The 27,422-nt window shown below is 47.9% G+C and overlaps 1 protein-coding gene across 1 annotated transcript; it reads right to left on the bottom strand.

The window, feature by feature from the left end:
• Window positions 1-45: 45 nt before the first annotated feature.
• Window positions 46-26,197, bottom strand: LOC144138116 (nuclear receptor subfamily 1 group I member 3-like). Its single transcript, XM_077670223.1, has 4 exons — window positions 20,775-26,197; window positions 6,408-7,452; window positions 2,715-2,871; window positions 46-346 (listed from the first exon to the last, which is right to left on the bottom strand). The coding sequence occupies exons 2-4, from the start codon at window positions 7,448-7,450 to the stop codon at window positions 143-145; spliced, it is 1,404 nt and encodes a 467-aa protein (XP_077526349.1). The 5' UTR covers window positions 7,451-7,452; window positions 20,775-26,197; the 3' UTR covers window positions 46-142.
• Between the last annotated feature and the right edge of the window lie 1,225 nt (window positions 26,198-27,422).

Below are 27,422 nucleotides of genomic sequence, written 5' to 3'. Positions count from 1 at the left end.
ATAACGCAGTCGAGCAATTCTAAAAAACACCTACAGACACCAGGATATCTTTATACATGCGTTTAATTTAACAATAAAAACGTGTGAGATCGCATACAGTCCTCGTTTTGTGGCGCTACGGCAGCGCCGCTAGGAGCCAGTGTCAGCTCTTGCGGGCCTTAGCCGAGCGATCGGACGAGCCCTGACTGGAGGACTCCTCGGCCGATTCTTCCTCGCCGGACTCGTCGGCGGACTCCGCGGCGCTGAGTGGCTGCAGGTCGCCCGGAAACTTCCAGCGCTGTTGGCCCGGAAGTGGCTGCGCTTCTCCCATGGCGTCCGCTTGCGTCGGCACCACCACGCCCCGCACCTGCGACGAACGAGACCGTGTACAGCGAAATCCCCGTTATAGCGAAATCACTTTATTCGAAATCCCGCTTCATTCGACGTGTTTCGGGCTCGTGAAGATAGAGTAAATCATTTGTCTTTTAACGAATTATCGCTTATAACGAAGTCATTTGTCTGTACCGAGGACTTCATCATAACGACGGTATACCGTAAAGCGAATGCATACACTAATGCATTGTTCACACTCCACTTTTGTTTAGTTCTTCAGATTTCTTCGTATTAATTTCCGATTTACTACCACTCCTTGTATATCGTCTGTTTGTATGCCGTATATTCCTTAAGTATGCCGCGCATCACCCGAGAAGGCGCAACGCTGTCGGTGAGCACTTACAGTAAACAAACAAACAAACAAACAAACAAACAAACAAACAAACAAACAAACAAACAAACAAACAAACAAACAAACAAACAAAAAAACAAACAAATAAATAAATAAACAAATAAATAAATAAATAAATAAATAAATAAATAAATAAATAAATAAATAAATAAATAAATAAATAAATAAATAAATAAATAAATAAATAAATAAATAAATAAATAAATAAATAAATAAATGGTTGTCCAAACTCCCCTGCACACGCCGCTCTTTGCCGTTCCAAGTAAAGGGCTCCCACCTTAGTGGCAGATCGCTGCTATTGTAATTTCGGTTTTGTATTTTTATATGCGGAGTACCAACTGTTGTGTCATTGGTACAGGCGGCCCAGCAGTTAAAAATTGTCAAAGGGGCCTCCCGTGTTCGGAAAATTTTGGTTGTAACTAAGCAAAAGTAACTTTAACATTAGTAACTGTAACTTTACCAGCACCTGCATGCACGGGAGCAACACCGAGCCTCTGGGCAGCAATGACGAAGGGGGCGATCGCCTCCTTTAGAGCGCCCTTCCAAGCCTACGGGGGGAGTCAGTCATTCCGTTTGTGGCCGTACCCTAACAAATACGAGGAGGTCACACTAGAAATCTGAATATGTATGTCGGAGGTTGACACACGTGACTATGTTCGTACACGGCCGCATCGACGTGCGAAAACAAATATTCGCGCATAAAAAGGTAAATCATGTGTAGCGCGTAATGAGCGTACAGGCGCCATGCTTAAGCTTCTAAGTAGCATCCGATTACGTATCTAAATAAATCACCAGAAATCAGAGGGGAAAGAGAATCCGCTAGGCACGGAGAGTCGTTTTAATAAACGCACCACTGCTGACGAATCTTGCTTTTCTATCAACAGAAGGAAAGACCGCCGCCTGCATGGTTGAGTTGCTTGAAACAGGCGCACGTTTACGACTTAGCGCCTCACGGGTTGCTGCAAACAGGTTACAACAGCGTTACTGCAAGGGCACGTGATCAGATGTGCGGCGCCGAAGTCCCATGCCAACTCTTTCACGATCGTTTCAGGGACGCTTGAGCAGCGGGAACATGTTACGGGGAGAAGCAGTTAATGGTTCATTGTAGGGGCCCACAAATGCCGTCGGCTCCGAGCGCGAGCGTCTGATCGCTATCGCCGTATACAGCGCGCATGCGCACCCGTCTCTCAGCGGCGCAGCTTTCACGGTCACTGAAACACTGCTTGTTGTTGCGGTTAAGTGCGCTCGTAGAAGGAGAATTCGGACCAGTTCGGGCCGGTTGCAACCAGTTAAGTCTCGAACCGAGTGCAGGCGTCCGGTAGTCCGACCAGCGCATTTATTGAAGGACTCTGGCCCGGCCGGCCGTGGCCAGCAGCGTGATGATTCACCTCTTGCACGATGGAAGCCCCGGCCACGGCGACCGCTTTTGTGATGGAGGCGAAGAGCGAAAACGCCCGTGTGTACGAGATTTCAAAGATCCACAGGTGGTCGAAATTAACCTGGAGCCCTCCACCACGGCGTGCCTCATCGCCTGTGTAGCGTCGGCACGTTAAACCCCACAATCAATCAATCAATCAATCACGAAGGAAGCGCCCCTATGACTGCGGAGATTTCAATGGCTAGAATCTAGAAAATGTCCCCGACGACAAACCAAGCGTAGACCAAGAATTGTCAGCTTATGGAAAAAACTTTATAAAGAAATATAAAAGGTCTAGGAGCCTGCATATTTCGGTAAATCTTGCATTGCCCCTGAAAAGCGTTTTTCTAGCTATGCATCTTCGTCAGAGGTGAAGCCGACTTCAAAAAGAAATGAGTGTAAGCTTTGTTTTTGTAAGCTGGCTTCGCCGCATTATTTGTTGCACAGGGAAACATGGCCCCCTACGGAGGGGGTATGGTTATGTAACGACCGATCTTCCTAGCTGCTTTGACCTACAGCGGCTCGGGGACAATATGGGTGCTACCATGGCGGTCTTTCATGCTCGCGCTATACCATGACGCCGGAGAGGTGCCGCTGCACGTCGGCAGCTTCCTTGGCGTCAAACAGCAGGTCCGAGTCCGTGTGCGCGTCGGCTAGCTCCCGCAGGTCCGGCAGCAGCATGAGCAGCTTGGCGTACTCCACCGGCGCCATCTTGCGCCAAGCCACGTACCTGCGCTCGCGAGAGACGGTTTTTATGAACTCGATTAGGAATTCGTTTCAAAATTTCTTGGCGGCATTGTCCGCGCCCACTCACTGGCACATCTACACATTAAATATTTAACATAAATTTCACTTCCACCTCTCTTGTATATCCACTGCGTCGTTGAACAAGACGTAGCAAATAGCGACCAGTGCAGAGGCTCCCAAGGGCACTGTTATTACGCCTTCTACCTTTTACGTTAAGGTTTGCCAATAAAAAATGCTTGATAAGTTGGCTGATTCCACTTTCACAATTTGCGACGCCACTAATTGCAGAATGTGAATGATTTGATGTGGAATCCTCCCAGCACGCTCTTCAATGCAGTGCCTCAGCAAAACGTGTCACTTTCTTCAAGTTTGGGCAGACAGGGCTAGCCAAAACTTGAGCTCGCCCCGTCTACTTTGTGCTCCATGTGTAAGATATTTGTGTCTCAACCAAAACTTCAAAAATGAGTCAACAACTACCTCAACATCATAACAAAATCTCTGGTGATGTATAGATCACCTATTACCTCCCTTACAAATGGTACTTTCCGTTAAGTACTTCGAAAGGACTCGAAAGGACTTTTATCAGCAATTTATCTCGGGACTACCCTATCTCAAATGAACTCTCGTCTGCCTTTCTTGAACTGTGTCAGCTGATAGACGCGACCCCAGAAGTCAATGCCATAATAAGACCCGCTCTTCAAAGCACAGCTTGCATAATTTGAAAACACGTTACAAAATTTAAAATCAAGAACATAAAATGAAAAGTTAAAGACATTTTCTTTGATGGATATAACGGTTTTTATTTTCGTATAGATATAGCGACTGCAATCACATCCATTCACTTCCGTTTCGGGGAGCTATATCTCGCTCAAACTTTTTTTTTTTTTTAGATGCGAAGCATCTCATGGTCGGGGCTATGTCCCGCGTGCGCCGTCCGCACTCCACTGCACATGCGCGTCTCTCCTCCATTCTCCTCTCCTCCAGTTGCATAACACTGCGCATGCGCGCCTCTCCTTTATTCTCGTCTCACCGGCTGTATAAAAGCAGGTGCGCGCGCTGCGCGGCGTTCAGTCTGCTCCGAGGCACCGCCTGCGCCGCTTCTGCTTCGTTGCTGTAGGATGAGTTCGGATGGAACCAACAGCCCCGAACCAACGGTACCCACAAATGGGACATTGAGTGAACCCCCATGCTGCTTCGCATCCTACTCATGGCTCCCCTATGGGAAGATGGTGTAATTTTTCTTTTTGGAAACCGCAAGGTACTGCATGGTCATTTTAATTAGCGCATTGCCCTTTCAACTACGAAGGCCCACGTGACATGGCCATCCCGGTAAACAAATTTTTCTTTTTTCCAAATAGACTTCGTACCTAGAATAGTGCTACTTAGTCCCGGAAGGTTAATGAATAACTGAGAAGATTCCCACGCTTTCCCTGTTTTGATTGCGGTGCGGTGGTTACGTCATATATAGGGCTCCGCGTTTTCGGAGTTTCTTTTTGGTAAAATTCGGGGGCTGTTGTCCGGAGTTTTTACCTTGTAAATATCAACTTCTCCGAAATCCGGATTTTATTCCGCTCTATTTTAAACCAACCAAATTATGAGTGAAATGATATCTGAACGTCAACACCACAGAGCACTAGAAGCAAATTTCTATTGTCTCAAAGATTTCAATAGGAGACACACATATATGTACACAAGCACTAATAGTTAAAAACAAAATATGTACAGTCCTTGTCAAAATTTTGAGGGCCACGGCGACCGTGGCTGGAGCGGGCGCGCGGCCGAGCAGGGGGCGCTGCTGCGCTTGCCGTCGTCGGCTGGTTACGCGGCTAAATTGAGTGAGTGGAACTTTCGCGCTTCCTTTCGCAGTATGGCTGGCGCGATAAGTGCAGCGTGGCCGGTTTCTCAGAGCAGGTGCACTTCGCTTCAGCGCAGGCACTTCGCGCAGCACTTGTCGCTCCGGACACACTACAAAAGCAAGAGCAAAAGTTCCCCTCGCTCTCTTTAGCCGCGCAACCAGTCGACAGCGGCAAGCGCAGCGCCCCTGCTGGGCCGCGCGCCCGCTCCGGCCCCGGTTGCCGTGGCCCACAAAATTGTGACAAAGACTGTACGTTTCTCCTCTTACAACCTTAAAGTGCGTTGAAATGCCCGCTAGCATACTTTACAAGATTTTTATCGCTGACGGAAGCGTGCTTTTTTCGATCTATGATTCTCAGCATTGAAAATGCCCTTTCAACTTTTGCGCTAGAAGTAGGTAAGGCGACTCGCCTCAGCGCGCAGCGAGAAAGCATTGGCCATTGTTCAGCGTCAACTTTCCAAAGCGAGAGAAGTTTAGCAATGTTACTTATTTCATAGCTTTGGAAGTTTGCAAAATCTTTCATGAGCTGGCTTATGTCGTCAGTTTCAAGACACACTAACCTTCAAGACACACTAAAGGATTGTAACTCTGCACCCGTCTTGAGGAATGCAAAGTTTGGGAAAAGGCAGGCATGTCACAGCACGTGATGTCGCAGAAGCTTTTTGTGTCTAAACAAAAGTCAGGGTAGATATGCCTTGTTTAGGCAAGTGCGCTGGTCTGCAAAGAGGTCATAATAGCCCTCCTGGTGGGACCGGTGACAATCCATACTTATTAACAAAAAGTGCGATAACCAGTGGTTATCGAATAGTGCGAAAAGTTCCAGTGGTGCCGGTAACTTACCAGATATCCTGAAGGCCCAACTTCCATCGTCATTTTATGCCGCCGTGTGCTCTAAAATGGGGGTTATCGGATAAATCCGAATTGTCCAAAATTTCCCCGGCAAGTGTTTTTCGGATTGTTCCGGATTAATCCGGAAACCTGGAGCTTTACTCATATCGTACATTGTAGAGGGCCTGTGCTACATAGGCATGTTTACTGTGCGTATTGATAAAAGAAAATACAAAAAAAACGCAAACTTTCATTTTCATGTGAGTGGCTGAGCCGAGAGGTATATTCTCTACATCATGGGGATGCTTTTGCTGCAGAATGCATTAGCTTAAATACTTATTTTTTGTGCTTTTCATGTCACCATTTAAAAACTTACATAGAACTGTATGCCCTCTAAATGCGTACCCAAAGCTTTTAATGATTTAGCGTAATTTATTCCATACGTCTACTCCCACCCATTAAATTTGAACAGCCTGTGCGCTCTTGTGCCTAGCACGAAAAAGGCAGCCCCACTTCACTGCACACCTAACCAAAATTATAGTTTACCATAGTGGAGCATTTACACAACAACCAATTGTCATAAAATAAATTGCCGTATGTATACTCGTATCCGCACAATTCGCAAGGATGACTACAGTCAATCAATCAGTCAGTCAGTCAGTCAGTCAGTCAGTCAGTCAGTCAGTCAGTCAGTCAGTCAGTCAGTCAGTCAGTCAGTCAGTCAGTCAGTCAGTCAGTCAGTCAGTCAGTCAGTCAGTCAGTCAGTCAGTCAGTCAGTCAGTCAGTCGGGCAATATTTCAATAAATGAATATATGAGCAAATGAATAAACGGATACCTGCGCAACAGTGCACAATAGCGCTCCTGCCCCGTCGACAAGGTCTCGAGGTCTCTAAGCCCAGCCCTGTCCGGACACAGTAGCGCTATCGCCGACAACAGCAGCAACGTCAGCGCGTCGGGCTTCAGTCTTCGCGTGGCCACCAGGAACTTACGATGTAACGCCCACAAGTCTACCGGTATCAGGCGCGCAACGTCAGAAGCGCACACGAGAGGCGCTGAAGTCACCTCAGCGCCGAACTGAGTTCTCGAGGGCCACCGATCGTCGCCGTCAAAGTTCACTGCACTGCGGAGGAAACTCATCTCGAGCACTGAGGTCCTCAACAAGATCTGTCTGTCGGGTTCAGGGACACGAGCGAAGGCGTCAAGCCCCTGGGCGAAACCACTGATCTGCTGCACGAGGGTGAAGAACAAGTCCAGCAGCTCTGTCCTGGACCTCTCCCGGTCGTGCCGGAAGCGGCTGGCAAAGGGGGCGTAGGCGCAGCCGGTGACGTACGCGTTGACGAGCTCCTCCAAAAGCTCGACGTCTTCGGCTCCAAGCCGCGACGTCGGCCGGTCCCCCTTGGACAGCTGCCGCTGCTGCATCCGGGCGCGACGCTCTTGCTCGGTCATGACCCAGCTCGACTCCATTCCGATGGCGATGCATTTGGCGAACCGACACGCCTGGCAGCTCTTCCGGGAAGCCAGGGTGATGCGGCAGTTGCCACGGTTCGGACACTGGAACTTGGACTCGTTCTGCACCGAGCGGCGAAAGAAGGCCTTGCAGCTGTCGCAGGAGATGCCGCCGAAGTGGTAGCTCTTGGCGCGGTCGCCGCACACTCCGCAGACCCGCGGTGGCCAGGGCTTGTGGACCGGCTCGGTGGATCCGGAGGCTGCTGGGCTTCCGGCCGCGCCTGTGGATGCCGAGGCTGTAGCGTGAGGATCGACCTGCGCAGCGGTAGTGGCGAGGGTGGTGGCGAGGCCAGGCGGCGTGGCGAGGCTTTGAGGCTGGCTGTGGCTGGGTCGGTGGTGCTGCGGCCGCTGTTGCTCCCGGGTGTCGCTCATGGCTGCGCGAAAGCGGCATAAAAACGAGTCACTACTGATCAGATGCATAAAGGTTCACTGAAGACGTGGGAAGCCTGACGGCCCCTCTTTGTGCGATAAACTGGCTCACTGAAAAATTTAATGGACACTGAAAAACAACGCGCCACTTATACCCATGCCATGTACACGAAAAATGACATTAAGTTTTTACGGCGTTAAGATACCGAATGACATTATTTGGGTGGGCCGTGCTACACGCGAAAACGCGAAGGAATTAAATGTGTTAGTCATGATGGGGAAAATGACCAAAAAGAGAAATTCACTCATATTTTAAAAGTCTTTCACCCAGAGAAAAACGTCCCACAAGGGTTGAAAATGTTTTCTTTTGTGAAAGAAAACGTTATTAGAAATTAGTGTTTTCTTAAAAATGGTGTGAGCCGTTTCTAAAAGTGGCTCCAGCAGCTGCCGTTGCCCGTCAGCGGTAGCCATATTTGAAGTATTCAAAACGACGAGTAACGCGATGTTTTGACTTTTGCCACTGATTTATTGAACTTCATCTTCTTCAGAACTTTGCTAGCAAGAGTGCACAAAAAATCGTCTTATTTCGAAGATCATTTACGTTTCCGCGTCAACACTCTGGTGCTGAGAGTTTCGTTGGTTTCATTCGGTGCTCATCGCGTTCGAGAGTAGGCAGATTTAAGGCGTTCGTGAAGGTGAACAAGTTGTGCGGAACTCCTTAAACCAAAAATCACATTAGAGTGAATGGCATTAGTTTTTTGCGTGTAGCAGCTAATTCATGGTACTGAAACTTAAGGATTAAGCACTTAATGTCATTTTTCGGGTACGTGGGGCACGGATATTACCTTCGAAAGATTGTTTGTTTGTCACTACAAACTTTTGTCGACGGTAAACAATGTTGCGATCGTTCAGTACTTACACTCTGAGGCAATCCCGTGGTTCAGCTTTAAAACGATGCCCTTTGTTGACCAACTCATGCTTCCAACAATGAAAATTCCTTGAAAGACAGCAACATGCATACAGCAAAGCGAGTGTCGGCCTAGTTGGTGCATTATTTTAAGGGTTGAAAAAAAAAACTGCGCGTAAAAGACAAGACAACAAGGTAGGGACAGGACCCTTTTTCAACCCTTGAAAAGAAACCATGCATTCAATTAGGCTAAAACTTGTGATCTCCGCTGCGGCACGAACTTGATGTTCGCATTGCATGGTGTCACAGCGAAAGGCGATGTTTCGCATCAAATCTTATGCTCTATATCGTCGTTCGCCAAACTAATTTCATTGCTCGCTTCATGGATTGGTCAAACAAGTGCGTTGTGGTGAAACTAAACATAGGGTTGCCTTAGGCGTAGGCATTAAGTGCAACTTTCAAATTACCCTGCTTGTCCTCTCTGGCTCATGGCGCGATTGAGGACAGGCTGAAACGCACACAGAGACTGTACGCTGTCTTCGCGGCAAAGACGAGCTTTAAGATGAACCAGCACCGGCGTCATTACATACTGAACCTAGTAGAATCGTTATGGTGCTTTGTCTTAGTAACACCGTCGCCATTGTTTCCACCCTGTCTTCGGGCAATGAAGCTCTCGCTCAAGAAGAAAGTCAGCTAGAATTCAACAGTTTCATTAGAGTTGAACCCAATACTTTTGACCGGGTATGTATGTGGAAGAGAGAGAGAAAAAGTAAAGGCAAGGCAGGAATGTTAACCAGGCTTCTATGTAGGTGGAAGTCTTATTTTAATGTAGCCTTTTAACCTTTACCCCCCTCAACTTCCTTCATTGCCCAAGTCGACCGACGTGTCCACCCTCTCTAATAAAGTTTTATTGTATTATGTTATGTATACTATGTTATGTATGTTATGTTACGTTATGTTATGTTATGTATGTTATGTTATGTATGTTATGTTATGTTATGTTATGTTATGTTATGTTATGTTATGTTATGTTATGTTATGTTATTTAATTGTCTCGAAGGTGCCCGTACAACGGCCACCCGCAGTTGGTGCCATGTCCCAGGATTCTTTAGGCCGCTGTTTAGGTGCACCGTGATCGCACCATTGTTGATTCAGCGTACCGTGTTGAATTTTTTTTTTCAATGACTGGCGCTTGAATTAAAATAGCTTTCCAACTCTTGATTGCTAGCCTCAGGAGGTTTCACGCAACATGTTTGGTGAAGTGGTGAAATGCCAACGTAAAACGTTCCGGCGATGTGCAAAACTCTCCGGAGGCCCAACTCCGGATGCCATGCTTCTAACTTTTACTGAGCTCCAAAGCTGCCTGTTAACGGAAGAACGACGCAAGGCAGACCTGAGCCATGGCTGCCCTTAGCGGGGATGACAGATTTATTGACACGGTCTACACGATGATGGTGATTATGATGATGACTGGTGCATAGCCAGTGGGAGATTCAACATCCTCCCGCGCGCGCAACGTTCGTGTCTGCCTCTGTAGAAGCGCGCTACTGTACTTGCTGGCCAGAGGACAGCTTCTCCAGCTGGAACGATATACGCGCCGAGAGTCTCATAGCAAATCGGAAAGCTTGAGCGTAATGTGGGCTCTAGTCACTACGCGCTGATGTGTCGCTTTCACACTTCTTGAACATCTCCGCTCTGGTCACTACCCACTCACTTTGACACTTCTTGAATATTTCCGTCCTCCGACGCAGCTTGAACAAGCGAATCTGGTTCTTTGCGGCATCACAACTCTGAAACTTGGCACTGAGGCACCGCTAACACCCGGCTGGGAGATTTTACCATCCTCCCAGGTCTGCGAGATAGTTCATGGGGAGTAAACAACAGGTCCAAAAACCTAATTATCGGTCCAGAAGGTCATTCCTTGTACAGCTGCCGGCAAACGCTGTCCATTTTCGTCTCCAGCGGTGCTTGCGCCGTCTTGCCACCTTGAGTATTGCAGCCTGGCCTCGAAAAGGCGAAGCGGGTGTCAACCAAACTCTGCGCCTAGCGTCCTCAAAGGTGTGATGTCTTGCAGCATTGCAGCCTTTGCCGGAAAGCTGTTGTCGGGTAACTGTGAATGTCTCGGTGGGACGGTAGCTCGTGTGCAGCGAGTCCAGCCGCATCCTTATAACGGTCTTCCACCGACCTCGCATCGGCCTTTCTGTAGTTTCTGGTCTCGACGAGTTTCTTTTCGTGCTCGCTCTCAGCTCACTGTACAGTTCTTGTTGTTCTCGACCAGGTCTCGCTGTCTCCTGGCATAGCGCAGAAGCGGTGAGCAAGGGTTGCTCAGCTTTTCCAACATCAGTGAAATGCAACGACTCAGTTTGGCACTTGGGTACAACCGACCGCACAACTTCGTCGCTTAGAGCTGTTCGGCGTTTAATAACTTCTGCTAAGCATTCGCCTTTCGTTATGTCTGAACAGGAGACATGTTCGAACTCACACGGTGGAGGCAATGTCTTCTCTCGTTCTGTATGGAGCAAGAAGCTCTTGTCCGCGTCGCACGTCGCATTGGACGGAACTGTATCTGCTTGCATCTCGGCCCTATAGCAGTTGTAGTCCAACGAACTTCCTGGTCTCATGCTACCAGAAGTCGACATTGCAGACAGCGTGGTAGACGTGAACATCGACGTATCTGGCTTCTGCACGTTTTCAGTATCGGGAACGTCAAGGTGGCTGTGGACCGTCGCGATCAACTGCGGCAAAACTACTCGCGAGGTCGACGTACGCGAGCCGACGTGGGAAGGGTCGTCTGGATAGGGTGAGGTGCCCTTGCCGGTACATTTAATGCCGGGTGCCCGCAGGTCGCTCAAGGTCGACCGCAACCGACTGAGGGCCCCGCATATCCTTTCCTGATATTGCATTACGTCGTAAAAATCATGTTCAAAATCGTCTCCTTCGAGAAGCTCACCTATCGCCTCGTTCAGCTTGTTAAGTTCAGTGTCCTTCTGTTCCAGCTCGTTTATAGCTAACTGCAAGTCCAACGCAGACGGTGAGGGAACTTGTCGGAGCTCAGTCGCTGCCTTTAGCAGCCTTGTAACAGCAGCGCGCAGAACCCTCTTTAACGAACGCAGGGCGTCCAGGTCATCACCAGCTTGGTACTCGGGGGACGTACAGTTGCTCCCAAGCGTGGTACCCTGGACGTGACGGTGCGTATCTGCGTCCCGTTGGAGGTTCCGGTCGGTCGTAAGTGGGCGGACAGGGCCAGCCATGGCGACCTCCGGCTGAGGGCGGGGCAACGGCGGTCAACAGTAGTCAAATCACGGGGTTCTACGAACCTCAAGCCGGAGGGGACGTTGCATGGTCTCCTTCGCCGCACGTGTTCATTCTCCCGGGCTTAACGGCACCAAAATGTTAACGGAAGAACGACGCAAGGCAGACCTGAGCCATGGCTGCCCTTAGCGGGGATGACAGATTTATTGACACGGTCTACACGATGATGGTGATTATGATGATGACTGGTGCATAGCCAGTGGGAGATTCAACACTGCCTGTTTCGGGTAAATGCTGGCCAGTCTACACCAGGATGCCGTAGCGGCATTTCTTGCACTGGTAGTACGCGTCACACTATACGGTCAAGAAGGGAAATGACCTGCACTCGGCTGCTGGCGAGAATCTGACATCCATTTGCGTTCACAATAGCAACCTTTCGTTACTACAGGAAGGAAAAGGACGGAGTCATCCTTGCTGTTCCGCATACGGAGGAATTCAGAGCGAACACCGGTGTATCTTAACAAGCTAACCTTATGTCATCACCCCTGCGTCCAAGGTGTCGTGTACACGGTGGCGTGTTTCCAAAGGCTTCGCTGCACAGAGCACCCATGTGACAAGTGTGATGTCACTGCGCGCGCTAATCCTTTGAGCGCCTGCTAAAACGAGCCCACCGTTCAGGCTCTGTGGCCTCGATTAGTACTGAGTACTAGCACTTACGGCTTGGGTTGCAGCCCCAGCAGGTCTAGCTCTAACTTTTTTCATTGTTTACTTTTTCTTTCAAAATTTAATTTTTTACTAAACGCAAATCTACGCGTTTGTTTTGTTAATAAAAACGATTTTGTATGTTCTAGGTCGCTTTAGGTTTGGGGCGCAGCCAATGACGATATTTAATTACCGTTCCGCATTGCGCGAACAGACATGTCGCGTAGGTGCTATGTGCAGCGCAGCGTTTGAAAATACGCTACCCGGTGAGGTCGGACATTTTTTCATTGACTGGCGAGAGCATGCGATGAAGAGGTAAGTCTTGTTTAAAGAGCTTCCCAGGAGAGGTGGCCCTCAGGCCTCTTTGGAAGCAACAGCGAAAAACATTTCGCGCCAGCTCCGCCGGTTTTTGAAGGACACAAATTTATGCGATTCGCGGTGATTTTCCGCGCATTTTGTTTAGAATGTGCTGATTGGGGGGAGCAATCGCCGGCACACCTTTTAGGGCTAGGTCCAACCGTTAATTAGGAACAACAAAAACAAAAAAAAAAAAACAATTTACCAAACAGAGTCGACTACAGTGTAAGGCGGAGCGGTGTATGTGGCTTGACTCTGCTCTCTTCCGCGAATCCTCTCTTCATCATCTATGATTTGAGGCAATGAAGGTGGTTCAGTGAACCAATGAGGCTTCAAAGCCGCCTTCATAAAATGCCCATTTGTTGTTACTCTTACTGGCTTAAGCAAATCACAGGTTTGTATCTATGATATCACCCTGGTAAGCACCGGTACGCGTTTTGAAACGTCGTCACTATTTCTTCTGTAGTTAAACTGATTTCAGTGAGCGTAAGACTTGCCATGGTTACTACTCAAACATGGTTCCCGCCTCTGTTGCCCTCAGGAAGCAAGGTGCGATACTGCGCGCCAACGCAACCGGTTCAATGTCTGGCTGTGCTGAAACAGTGGCGTGCACAAAGTAGGGACAAACAAAAATATCAAGGGGGACGAACACCTTGCCATGGCGCCCGTTTTATTTTATAACTACAAACACCAATCCTCATTTTCCATGAAAATAAAAATTGCACTGAAAAAAGCACGCACAGGGTTTCCATTCACGTAATTGCATTGTGTTTTAGACCTTCGTAATCGGACCGCAACTACAGACCTACGTCATTGCACTATCGTTTAACTATACAGCAGCAGCACTGATTTTTTTTCTTTTTTTTTTTGCGTTATCGTATGTAACAATCGTCCGCTAGTTCACTTTTTCTCATTCTTAATATTACTTGATCGTTAAAATTCGCGCATAGGTTCACAACGAAAGCCGAACTACTGAAGCAAACAGACACGCACAAGCGAAAACAGTTCCGAAATAAACACGACACTCCTGAGTTAGCCTTTTCCTTCACTTCGATCATCACGTCTTCTTCTCCTCGGCATCCTTGCTTCACTTGGCTCCAGTCGGAGACATATCAGCGGCCTTGAGTTTCCCTTCCTAAAGCCTATTCTGAGCACCTGTTTCTGCATGCAGGTCGAGCGGCGCGGTTCATTTGGCCATAAATGAAACTGCATCGTGAAGAGCAAACAGCATGTGCCCCCTTTCTCCTCCGCAACAACTTCGCATTTTTTTTTTGTTCGCTGTAGGGAAAAGAGAACGAAATGAAAACCATTTGCGCGGTTAAACCAGTTTGACTATGCAGACGTGAAAAAATCCTGAAATTAGCTGCAAACTTGGCGTTAAAACTTTGCTTGTACAAAACAGATAAAATGGTCTGCGCGTTTTTTTTTTTTTACTTCCGCTTGTCTAATCGTGGTACGTAAGGAAATCACGTCCGTCAAAAATCATATCCGTTAGTAAATAGATCCGTCAACGATCATACCCATCAGCAATCATATCCGTAAGTTTCGATCCGATGTGCGGCCGAAATTAGGTGAGAAGAGGATTGAATCAAAAGAGGCATGGGTTCTTGTTGAAGCTTCCATAACTGTTAGCAGTGTATGATACTGGATCTGATAGTGGTCTTATAGTGCCTACATTATAGTGCCTAAACCCGTGTAGACGTGAAAATGACCGCAAGCGAAGACTTCGGGGAGATTGTCGTCGAAGAAATATATGTGTGCTAAGAGGACGTGCCAGAGGCAAGAACGGTGAACTCGGTGTCGGAAACAGAATAAACTCTTCAACATTACGGATGTAGTACGAATTATGTTGTAATGTCGTGGAACCTCGCGGAAATCCAACAACAGCAATTCCTCCAGTAACGAGACGCCAACAAATAAAGACCATTCCCACCTTCGATGATCTTTCCCTGGGAAATCGAAAAATTGAAGCAGTTACACTCAGCGGGAAAGCTGTCGGAAGTGGAGAGCAGTTATTCACCGGAGGGGCTGCGGTGCTGTTCTTCGCTTTTAAGTGCAGAGCACTTTATGCCCTCGCATTTTCGTCGTAACTCGCTAACGGTTGATGTCAAGCGACTGCCGGAATCAGGCGGCGCAGCGGGATAACGGACCCACGAAGAGCTTTCTGTACCGGCGTCAGGGAGTCACGCCGACTCTTCGAAAAACCACGCTGTTTAAATAGTCACAAACGTTCAAACCACGTGAACCGCTGGCGCTTGTCACACATCTCTCCATTACATAGCGCGAAGAAAACCGCAGGCACATTTCAGGCAAAATCTGCGTATATAACCGGCAGCGCCCGCGTTCGTTTAGTTAGGAACGCTCCATGGGTTTGTTTTTACGATGGTAAGCGTAAAAAGCGGCCCCGCAAGAAAAAAAAAATGGCGCGTTCGAAATGACGCGAAACAGCTTCAGCATACGAAATTAGAGCAAGCACAAAAAGAACAGATGGCGCAGTTTCAGGACGGGGGCGCGCGAGCACTTCGAAGGCGGGAAATTTGAATTGCATAATTATCAAGAGAGGAGTGAGACAAAGCGGCGAAGAGTGTGGTTGGTGGTAGCAGTGAGCGGATAACGGCGCCATCACCCATTATGGCGAACCACTGCTCTGCCCTTCCGACAGCTTTTACATTGAGTGGAACGGCTTTAATTTTTGCGCTACCTCCCCTCACGCACTTCCCCTCTCTGTCTCAGTACTCCTCTCTTGATGAATTGAACAGAGCTTGCTTCAATTCAATTCAATTTTCCCGCCGTCGCAGTGCTCGCGCGCCTTCTCCTGCACAGCTCGCATCCTTTTCTTTATCTTTTGTTTCTTGTTATGCCTAGAACAGCATCCGCGTGAGTTCTGTTCTTTTTGTGCTTCTTTTCATCTCGCACATGCTGCCTTTCGTCGCCATTTTGAACATGTCGATTTTTTTAAAGAGCACAGCGCTGAAGGGCCCAGCTTTTCGTCGTAGCTCGTCCACTGTCACGCTATCTATAGCCACCGCAGTCACGTGCTGTAACGGTCCCAAACAGAGCAGAGGCTTCCAAAGGATACCCGCTTGTCCCTCGATTCAACCTTCCGGCCAATAGTTTAGAGGTTACATGAACGAAAGGTTTATATGAACAGAACTGTGCGAAACTTCTGAAATCGCTGGCGCTGGTCAGACATGTACCCGTTGGTCAGCGCAAAGAGGTACATTCGAGGCAAAATATATGTACTTAACGGATAGTCCCTGCGTTCATTTAGTTAAGAATTTTTGTTGGGTTGGTTTTTACGATAGTTAGAGAACGCGTTCCGATTGGCGCAGTAAGGCTCCAGCACGTGCGATATGCAAACAAGCACAAAAACAACAGAACTCCTGCTCATGCTGTTCCAGGCAAATGGCGCGCGAGCACTGCGAAGGCGGGAAAATTGGATATCGTTGGGCAGACCTCTAGATCTGTTCAATGAATTCATCAAAAGAGGAGTATGACAGGGAGGCGAAGAGTGCGATGAGTGGTAGCAGTGAGCGGACAATGGCACCACAGCCCATTATGGCGAAGCACTGCTTTGCACTTCCGATAGCTTTCACGTTCAGTGGAATTACTTTATTTTTTTCTTCTTTACTTAATTTTTTAATTCCTTCATTTTTTCGCTTACTGTCGTAAAAAACAACCCAATGAGCATTCGTAACAAGATGGGCGCGGGGACTGCCGGTTAATTACATGTATTTACCTCAAATGTACCTGCACCGTTCTCTGTGGTAAATAATGGGGACACGTACGACAAGTGCCAGCGATTTCAGAAGTTTTCAACGGTTCTGCGTATATAAACCTCTCGTTAAATTATGGTCTTAACTCCTGACCAGAAACCTGGGTCGAGGTAAAGGCGGGTATCTTTTCGAAGCCTCTGTCTGGGTGCTTGACGCCGCGGGGCCCTGTTTCGGTGAGTAACGCCGCGTGACTGCCGTGGCCAGATAGAGTAACCGCGGACGAGATGGGAACACAAGCCTGGCCCCTAAAGTGCTCCGCACTTAAAAGATGCGATTTTGAAGGGGTTGCACAATGAGGTCCCCAATCAACACCAGAGGAAGCGAGCTTCTTGGACCAGCACAGCTAAGTGTTCCCCAGGTGTACGGCAACTGCGTACAGGCGTACGGCGTACAGGCGTACGGCAATCAGGCGTACGGCAACTGCGTGTGTGGAGGTAGGAAGCCGGGGATATATGCTCGTAAGGACACGGTGACATTAACGTTGCAATTAGAAATACTGCCTCCACGGCAGGACACCGTGACGTGGTGGGAAGCAGATTTTGCAGAGTCATTACATTGCACCTTGCAGTATCCGCTGCGGCAGGAAATTGTGAGAGCGGGACTGAGTCTTAATAGCAGAATTGCATATACAGGAGTCAGGCGTATATAGGTAGTTCGGCGGTAAAAATGGACAAACAACTATTTGAGGCAATGGGACGGGAAGCGTGATGAAGGATAGTCATGGGATATGCGGCGCATTTGAGAATCACCGCGAAGTTATTACCGGCGCGTTAACTCTGTACGTATACAGTCGATGAGCGCTTCTAAGCTCTCTTGCGGGATGGCAATTCCGGGTTTTGCGAAGCACTTAACGGGAAAGTTGACACGAGCTGAAGGTGTCCTGTAACGATTATATGTGTCACACTAAGTGATAAAAATTGACCATCGTAAAAAGCAGGGCACATTAAATTCAGTGCTGCCTGGAGGGATGTGCGGTGCTGAAATCGAATAATAAATGACCCCGCAACTGTCCCTATACGGGTCGACAGGAAGCGCAAAATGTGCGGGGAGGAGATAAGAAAATTTTAGCAAAAAAATGGCGTCGTAAATGCTCATTTCGTTGCAAATGTTGCCGAAAGATGATAGTCGACTGGCGCTAAATGCATCCCTTCGCTTTACCGCTCCCCTCTCATGCTGTTCCTCTCCCGTCTCGTTCCTCCCAAGATAACACACTAGAGGTTTGCTCAAGTCAATTTAAATTTACGGCGTTCCACTGCTCCGAGTCGGCTGTCTTGATGCCAGCGCAGCCGTACGGCGGAGACGCGCGTGAATCGAGTCACCCTACTCCAAGGTTTCTAGAACCACGTTGTCCTAGCCCACGAGAAACCTATCCAGTGGAACGTTTCGTTACGGTTGCCATTTGATTTCCTAAATGCCCCCAGGGCTATAGTAGCGCGGGCAACAGCAGGTGACGGTTGTCCGCAGTTGATGTAGTAATTCATGTGCTATCGCAAAAACCAAGCATCTATGAATTTTTTAAAATAAAGGAACACTGCAAATATCATTTATGTATTAATTTTCAGCCTTATATTTGCGTAATGCCTTGTTCTAGCTCAACATTCTTGACAAGTATGAACATTGACACCGGACTTAGACGTTTAGATTTGGCTGTGGGTATATAAGGCTATTGCCCATCTTCTGTTTCATTTTGACCGGAAGCCTGAATCGAGTCACAGACAGACAGACAGACAGACAGACAGACAGACAGACCAAAATTTCTGCGTTTAAGTAGCCCAAGAAAGACTATCGTCTTTAAAAAGAATCGATCGAAATTGCGCATCGCATAGAGCGGACTAGGAGACGCCATCTTGTGTGTTAGAGTGGGCAGTTGCATTCGGGTGATGCAAATCTCGTTGCCTGAACGAGTAGATATGGGAAGCATAATGTTTAATCTCGTCATTCCAAGAGCATCACGTGCAAGACATTCGAGGCTGTTATGACAGAGCGCGCGAAACAGGAGCTGGAATATTTAATCCAGTGATCTATGCACGAGACAGGATCTGCAACGTTCAAAACAGTGAACTAGAAGCCTGATGTCGTGCACAGGGAGGGCGATAGATTGCCCACTTCCGGCAGGAGTTGCAGGAAACACTAAGATTCTGATCAGCAGTTGCGGCGTAGGCATTATTGCAAGCGCTAAGCTATATACTCAGCGCTTGCAGTAGAAAACTCTCGTGGGTCGAGGGTCCACTGCGAGGGTTCCCACCATGAAAGCTACACTTTCACGCACGTGCATGTCACTCTATCCGGAGGGCATCGTTGTCGCGTTTTAGTGTCCTCTTTTCTACAAGCTCAATAAATTTTTTTTTATCGAATACCGTACACCCTCGTTATTACACAATTGAGTTATTCAACATGTCGCTTTATCCGAAGTATTTCGCGGTCTCCACTGCAGTGCATAGTAAGAAAAGCACACCCGCTTTTAACAAAGTATCGCCTATAACGAAACAGCTACCTGTCCAGACGGGTTCGTTACGAGAGTTCCAGCTTTTGTAATTCATTGCTCCACGCAGCGTGCACATTTTCGGAGCAAATATATTCCGTCAGGAATTCCCTCGAAAGGACCCACGCGAGGCAGTTCATCAAACTTTGCCACAAAATGTAGTAAACACGATCACAGTACTGTAAGTCTGAAAACACGCATATAATGGACCGAATGAAAAAAAGGAGCGCGTTCAGAGACCATTGTGCTTTGAGTGTTTTGAACACTAAAATTGTCCGAGCTCTGCCATAAGGTGGGCCTCGATTTATTCATGTATGTATGTATGTTTGTGTTTATTAGCGCAAAGGTATCTAAGACCAAAGGGCGCCAAAATATGTTACGTGGTCCTTCAATAGTCAGGTTTGATCATAAAATATGCATGAGATTAGTTTGATATATCTAAAATATTGTATATGTGGATGTAGAGGACCTGTAGATTGAAACATGGAAGTTTTTTACAATGCCTAATGAAGGGGATTGTGGATGGAAACGTGACTGCAGCTCGAGCCGAAGTGCCTGCTACACGAGCGAGCTCCCCCTTGCGAACAAAGGAAACATCAGGGCCTTGCTCAATGCACGTAGGCTCTGAGGTCACGCAGTGTACGATATGAGCTTCAAAAACTTGATGTCTGCAAGATAACTTAAAAGACATATGTTTGTGAACATAGGTTCACCTCCTAAATACATTGAGGGATGTAGCGGAATGCTGTAGCTATAAATTTTAGGAAAGGGCCGTTTTCTGGTTTCATTGCAGGATGTGCACTCAATTAATACATGAAGGATGGACAGCCGTTCCCCACAGTTGTCACAAACTGGCGGGACTGTGCCATTCAAAAGATATGCGTGTTTAGCGTAAGTGTGGCCTATTGACAGTGTGCAAATGGAGACTTCAACGAATCTGTTTTGTTTTTATGTTGTGTATATTCCCGGGTGTGGTTTTATTGAGTGGAGTTGTTATCTGTCTGTGTGTCCCATGTGTGCTGCCAGGATTTACGGATTCCTTTCGAATCACTGATTTCAAATCGAGGTAAGGGACCTGGGGTATGTCAACACCAGTACGGAGGTCCACCGCCACAGTGAAATTCTGGTCGGGAATTTCGTTTCCCAAGATTCCCCTGTGTCCAGGGATCCAGCAAACAAGTATATTTAGCTTTGACTTATAGGCAGTCATAAGAGCTTTAAATAGGCGATTTAGGACGGCATTTTTTGCGCGTTTAAAAGAATCAAATGCTGTAACAACACTTGGGGAGTTTGTGTAGATAACTGATTCTTGTATCTTGTGTGCTGTGTGTTCCACTGTGATTAGAATACCATAGGCTTCTGTTGTAAAGTACTACTATTTCTGTTCGTTATCCTCGTGCTGACAAAATCCGGCCCATGTGCAGCACAGGACACAGCGGAAGAAGATTTGGAGGCATCCGTGTAAAATGAGGCGTATGGATATCTGTGTTGTAAACTTAACAAAATGGTGTAAGATAAATTCGCGGGGCGCACTACGCTTGTCAGTGAGTTTAAATGATGTGTCGCAACGAATTGGGGACAAGTCCCAGGGTGGGACTGCGTCGGCGATACAGGTTTTCATGCCATCATCAATAGACACTCCTATCTCTTTTGCAAGGCCTTTGACACGCAAGGACATAGGGGCAGGGATCGACATAAAAACACTTAGAGGGGCGGAGGCCTTAACTGTACGTCTGAGCGTGTGGTTCTTAAGTTCAACAAGAGTGCTTCAGTAGGTAATGAAGCACTGTAGCTGAATACAACCACAAATATAACGCCCATGAATGGTTCGAAGCAAACAAATGGACTTACCCGAATGTTACATCCCAGCGTCGTTATAAAACCATGTAGAAGCCTGTGATGTTTGCAGCTGCTCGCTCAGCCGATTATCCAAGACGGCGCTAAAGACTTGGGGAAGAAGGCCACAAAGTAGTCAGCTTTTGGTCCGCGTTGTACGGTGCCGGATTGTTCGAGGCACTGGGGGGCCTCTCACAAAGTCTGTGGAATGCACTTATGCGGAACACTTCTCTGGAACACACTTATGTGGAACACAAATCGGACGAAATTTCGTCAGGTCCACGCAAAATGCACTGCCGTTGAATGCACTTTGCCAAAACTGTACGGCTGCTTCCTTGGAGGAGCAACGGGCCACGATGAGATCATTCCGTGCGATCTTGGAGCAAGAACACTGGTTGCATTGTTATTCCGTACATGGACTCGAACTAAACGCTCTTCACTTAAAACGCATGGCACGAGGACACTGTACGTCGGGAGATCAGGCACGAACAACACAATGCGTTGCATGTTCGCTAATTTGTCACAGCGTGTAGCCAGAAATATTCACGTAACGCTGAGTCACAAAGAGATTAAGCAGAAACAAGGTACAGAGAAAAAGTGTCTGCCCGCAGTTACCTGCTGGATACGGTACTGAACCACTACCGCTCTAGCAGCGAGAGCTGTGTGAATGCAGCTATCGCACCAGTGATCTACACACTGTGTGAAATCGGACAACGTAAAGTTACTGTCTCATCACCGCCCAAAAGGCCCATGGCGAAAAGTCTACCGTTTGTAAGCCCGCCTCCAATGTAAAATTATAAGGAATATACCGTGTGACTGAAATCACGTTGAATGGCTGGCAAACGCAAACATTTGTTGCCTAGGGAGTTTCATTTCAAGATCGTTCTCGTATGCACAGCGGTATCGTTACGCAATTTTCCAGCTTTACGTTTCGTCATTTCTTTTGCTTTTAATGTTAACTCTGTTTATTTATCATTCATCCTGCTGTCATCGGGCCGTATATTGTTCTTTCCTGTTGTTTGTCACTCCACTGCACCAAGTCGCCTTTCAGGAATCTGGCTAAGCGTGAAGAACGTGACGATCTCAGATGTCTGCGAGGAGGCAAATGTAGCATACAAGGACAAAGGAGTGCTTATCAAGAAAATAATAACGATCCGCTTTCTGTCGATACAGGTTATGCTGCATTATTCTTTTTCTTCTGGTGTCGCGAAAGTAACCGTCCCTAAATTAAGTACAATTTACTTTTATTCTGGAGCCAAAAAGTGTCTACGTCTACGGAAGGGGCGCTTGACGTTGTGATACTACACACAACGGATCCAGTTATTAGCGAGAGGCAACGTCGTGCACTGCCTTCCGACTGGCTCCTTCGCAGCACCGCGCCAGGCCGTCAGCGTTGCATTTTGTACGTGGCCTGGTAAGTTAGCACACATTACGTGAGCGCGCTACCCCAAGCACCGACGTTTCGGCCAAGGAAAGAGCAAGGACGCGTCAAATGGTGGTGCCGCCTTCTCGAAGGCCGAACGCGAGATCAAGGAAGGCGACGGCGAAACCTGCCACTTGGACGCGCGCACCCGCTCGCTTTGCAAGCGGCGAGTCTGGACAAGGATACGGATAGATGTGTGTTAATTTTATTGTAGGAGCGTCAGTAACGAATTGGAATTATTGCTAATCTGGATGCAAGTAACTAAACAAATAAAGTGATACGGGTAATGACGGGCCTCCTTCCTCGGGTTTTTTTTTTTATTGTCGAGAGGGAATTCAAAATGGTAGTTCTGTCACCGGCATCGACTGCTACTTCCCATTCCTTACGTATGATGAAAAGTAGATCTGCCGGAGGCTGTGGCTGATAAATACGTAGTCTTCAACGATAAATGAAGCAAAATGCGCCTAATTTACTGAGAAATTTATAATTTACTCAATAATTTACTGAGGAATACTGAGGAACCGGTCGAAATGAAGAGCCTGGTTTGCTCTCTGAACCGACGTCAGTGAAATATGTTCCTCGTATCTTTCAGTCAACAAAGACATTCGTATCATCGTTACGTAACCGGGACTGCGCACGCGTCCTTTATCGGGGTCTTCAACTGCACTCGTTCTATCCGGGGCAAATGTCGAGAGCCCTGCGCGAATTACCTCCCTAGGGGAAAAATATCTCAAGGAACATGCGCGTCTGTGGCGGGATATATGACCTAACGTTCAACCTGGCTCTTGTAAAATTGGACAAAACAGACGCCTCGAATCGTTAGGGGAAACTGATAGTCCAAAATAGGCTATGAATTAGCGTATGCCGCATTCCGAGTCTGCGTATAACGGAGATGAGTGAAGGTAATAAAGGGAAGCTTTGAAAAGCGTGATTTGTGGGCTAATGTGGCGGCTTTCGGCCGCTGCTTGGCAACTGTGTGGATGTCTGACAGCCCTGCGAGGACTACCGAGACCACTTGGTGAGCAGTTCCAGGACGTGTAAAGCGTATCTGAATTGCATTAATACAATGTCAAGTTTGAGGCTAGCGATATTGACCCGTATCTTTCACAATTAGGTCGTTACATTGTCTATGGTCACACGTATCAGCGACAGAGACCCAATGCTTTTGTTTGCCAGTGGCGCTAGAACCTCGCAAACTTGTTCACGTCATGGTACTAGTACTGCTCCAGAACCTATATCCCTTAGGTCCCATGTCATTGCTTATGATATAGAAACAAGAAACAAAGAAAATTAAGTATACTGGCGTTATTTAGGAACATCCTCCTCTTGCTTGCATTTAAACTTCAATTTCCAATCTATGCAACACAAAAAAAACCTTCCAACTGTGAACGTTATTGGCAGCCAACTTCCTATACACAATAAAGATCAGGTTCACAATATATTAGCAAGCATTTATAGTCCACGCCTCGTTCAGTTTCCGTTAGTAACAGCGTGTCCGAATAAAGTAAGACTGAGCACTGTCAATTGGCGCTCGTTTGGTCACTGGTCACTATTGTTGGCTAGAGTACAGCAGTGAACTGCATCGCGGCGTCACCGAGCGAGTCACTGAAGAGGAGAGTGTGCCACATCCGGCCTGGGAGATGAAACCTGTTATTCAAGAAGCATCCGAGCACAATTGCGGATTAAAACTGCCGCCCCGCTCTGGACGGGTCGTGTATACTTGATTATCTATCGCGTTTGGAGGAACCTGGCTTGCTGAGAACTGAGGACCGTTGATTTGAAAAGTGCAGGTCAAACTGAATGTACAAGCGAAGCATTACATTCGACACATATGCACCGACTCCTAGACTCGTAATGACTGTACTAAAGTGATCAAATTAACATCGAGAAACTCGTTTTCTACATCATTCACTCTAAGTGCGAGAGGTTTGCTTCTTTAAGTTTCTTTTGTCTTTAACTATTTTGTTAGTTGCAGACTTATTTTGTTAGTTGTAGCCATCAAGGGACTTGAGAATAAGTTTAAACGTTTTTTTAACTTCACGTTAGGTCGCTGAATGTGAGTCAGAAGTTTTTCTTTTTATTCCTCCTACGTTGCGAATCAGAAAAATAAAATGGCTCTCCGGAGTTCCAACAAAAATTTACGCTAGAAGCAGAGTTCTAAAGGTAATCCACTACGCTCACTGACTTCCGCTACAGTTTGATCACGTAACGAAGCCACTGGGGTACGGAACGGTGGAACTGGAAGCCCTTTTAGCCTTGTAGGTATCTAAGTCTATTGTAAAACAGAACGAAATCTGCTCACTTTGGCTTGAAGTAGAGATCAACTTTAAACCGGTAGACAGCTAGCCCAGAGTTCGCAGGGAAGACAGCTACGCCAGGGCTAAAGTCGGCAGGTTATCACATGGTGCCATAAAACGAAGCTTCGTGGCGAACACACCACCATTCAGGCTTTCTTACAGTATTTTTTAGTTGATACCCTATAGACTAGTCACCCAACTAAATTTGACATTAGTCACTTCGGAGGGAATAAAACTATAAAAAACAATGCTACCGATACATGGCCAAGCAACGGGACTGCAAAAGCGGCGCTTGTTATAACTGGGACGATAAACGTTGCGTTCACAGTTCGACCAAGGCTAAATACTTGAAAGGCTCGAGACAGAAGAAGCTGACGCTACCTGAGACTTGCCTCCTGATACCGACTTTGAAGCGTGTAATTGATTGTTGCACATATTTATCACAGATAAGGTGTCGATTCCTCCATGTTCAACGCCTTGGCTTGTTCAAGAGTCAAGATCGGCGTAATCCTCAGGGAGGCCCCAATCATTAATGTCGCCACTAAATTCGGGCGGTCCTTTCGTAGTTTCTTGAAGATTGACGCAGCGTTTGGTCACCCGAACGGGAAGGAATGCATGATTCCGTAAGGTCTCTACTTGCAGATTTCGGTTTTCCGGATCTGTTGCACACGTCGTAAATCCAACAGAACGATCCGTAGGCTGATCCGTCCTTGGCGACTGTACGAACGCGATCGTTGGTAGGGGTCCGCTTCAGTGCAGACGATGTCTGTTGGCAAAGCTGTGTCCGCCTCTTCTGTCCTTCGCCTGCGGTGCTAATCCGACAGCGACGTTTGAAATGCAGCCGTACGGAGAGTGCACGATTTTCGGGAGCACTGTAGTCTCTACTGTCACACACAGCGACACGAATGGGCGCTGCGGGTTTGAGAGAAAGGCAGAATCATGGCGACGAGTCATCCGGGACTCTTCCAGAGAGCCACACTGGACGACCTCGGTCCGCACAAGACGCTTCGGCTTGCTGTTGGCAACCATGAGCGGCGGGACTTGGCGAATCACCGCGGGTGACAGCGCTGCTGGCTACGTTGATGTTCAGCCTCAGGTTCCGCACGAAACGGCGATTCACTCATGGATTTCTGCAAAAGGGACGTTTGGACGTCAGTGGCAATATGCAAGGATGATGGTAGCATTTGCAGATTAAGATGGCGGGCGACGAAGTCGGGTGTTGTTCCTGTAGAAACACAAGCACTCTCGATTCCCGAAGCACAGCGGACGAAACCAGAACGTGTTCAAGAATAGTGTGGAGAGACCGTTCACATGTCAGCTAAACAATACCACCCACGGTTTGAGCCACAGACCAGACACACTCATGACGCGGAACTGGTAAGACTTTGAGATGAACAGGGCCGAATCCGCGGTAAGGTTTCCAACGTCGAGTGAACGGGGCTGTTTGTGACTTCTCTTATTCCTGGTTTCCTTAGGGTGACTCTAGTCCTGAAGCTGTCGGCGGTGATGTGTAGATGCAGAGCTCGATGAAGCCGGACGGCCGGCTTTCGGTACAGAGCAGCGGGAGCAACGCGGGTGTCGGAAACCGCGGCCGGAGACAGCGTCGGCGCTACACCGGCGTGATGCCGAGAGTGGGGCATGTCCTTGCGCAACCGGCGACGACGCCTTGGACGCGGCGCGAAGTCGCCACTGCGGCGACGGCCAAGGCTGCCGCCGCCGGCCGCTCTCTCCCCGGCGTTCGACGGCAGCGGCGAAGCAGCGCCGGCGGGAAAAACCCGTTCCTTTGCTTTGCGCATTAGCGAACAGCAGTCGCATCATTGCTGCGTCCCTCAACCAGCCTTCGTTAGTAACGCGAGACCGCAAGTCGCAGTGATGCGGGGTTCGAAGGAAGTTCCGGAAGAGGCCAGGAACTGCTCGAGCTTTTAATCTGAGACGCAGAGTCGAGCTACTTTTCGTGGATTCACTAGTCAGGCCAAATTCCGGCCAGCTTACTGTATGAAAAGAACAGAGAGAAGGGCTTTATGCATGCAGTGCTTTTTTGGCGCCCCCCGAGCTGTCTTGGAACTTTGGGGGTTGCACGCATGCTTATTTGAGTGGACTTATTTTTGCGCAGACGCTAAAATGGGCAGGCACGAACCGTCCGCAGTAAGGCTGGAATCCCCGCTTGACAGCTTTCGATGCAGGAATCGTAATATGCTGTTCCGTGACTATGCTGCTTTCTGGCGGGTGTACTGCGCGATTTTCTATGGACGCTTGACGATGATGTGTTGCCCCAGAACGAAACAACGCTTTGGCAGGTCCGAGGGGCGCCTAAGCTGAGGTCCTCCACCAACAGAAACGGCTCCGATGACCTCATTGTTTGCTCAAAAAAGTTTTTATGCTCCCCTTATCCACAAATCGGAACTAAAAAAAAGGCCGCGTAGCTGCATCTTTCGCTACAAATGTTGTCGAAAAACGATAGTCTTGTTGAACGTTTTTAACTGGCTTTGGCAGGGTGGTTGATTGATTGATTGATTATGAGGTTTAGTGTGCCGACGCAACGCAAGCGATGAGGCGCGCCGTAGTGGATGGCTCCGTAGTATTTTCAATTGCCTGGGGATCTCTAACGTGCGCCGAAATCTCGAACACACGAGCGTCTCCGCTTTTCACCTAATCTCGAACACACGAGCGTCTCCGCTTTTCACCTCCATCAGAGCGCACGGCAATTGAATTGAGTGGTAGACAGACAGACAGACAGACAGACAGACAGACCAAAGTTTTCATTTTAGGCATCCCAAGAAAGACTACCTTTAACAAAGAAAGTGGGGAAAGTATAAACACAACATCCCATAAGTGAAATGGAAACATGTTTTCGAGCACTTGTGGCTTTAGTTGCCCGTTTCGTGGTTGTTTTCTGAGTTTTTTTCTCTGCGTTTTCCTGGGGGTGGGCACGCCATCGACTAG

Source organism: Haemaphysalis longicornis, unplaced genomic scaffold, assembly GCF_048455015.1.
Source record: "Haemaphysalis longicornis isolate Haplotype H1 unplaced genomic scaffold, Haemaphysalis longicornis Haplotype H1 scaffold_5, whole genome shotgun sequence".
Classification (NCBI taxonomy): Eukaryota; Metazoa; Arthropoda; class Arachnida; order Ixodida; family Ixodidae; genus Haemaphysalis; species Haemaphysalis longicornis.
The sequence above is the reverse complement of the archived record's forward strand: the minus strand, read 5'-3'. Positions and strand labels throughout refer to the sequence as shown.

Excerpts from the sequence above, each read along its gene's own strand:
- LOC144138116 (XM_077670223.1), bottom strand. The coding sequence starts at position 7,450 with ATGAGCGACACCCGGGAGCAACAGCGGCCGCAGCACCACCGACCCAGC. Across the intron at positions 2,872-6,407 it reads TATTGTGCACTGTTGCGCAG|GTACGTGGCTTGGCGCAAGA; the intron begins GTATCCGTTTAT and ends TCGCGAGCGCAG. Across the intron at positions 347-2,714 it reads GGCACCTCTCCGGCGTCATG|GTGCGGGGCGTGGTGGTGCC; the intron begins GTATAGCGCGAG and ends CGTTCGTCGCAG.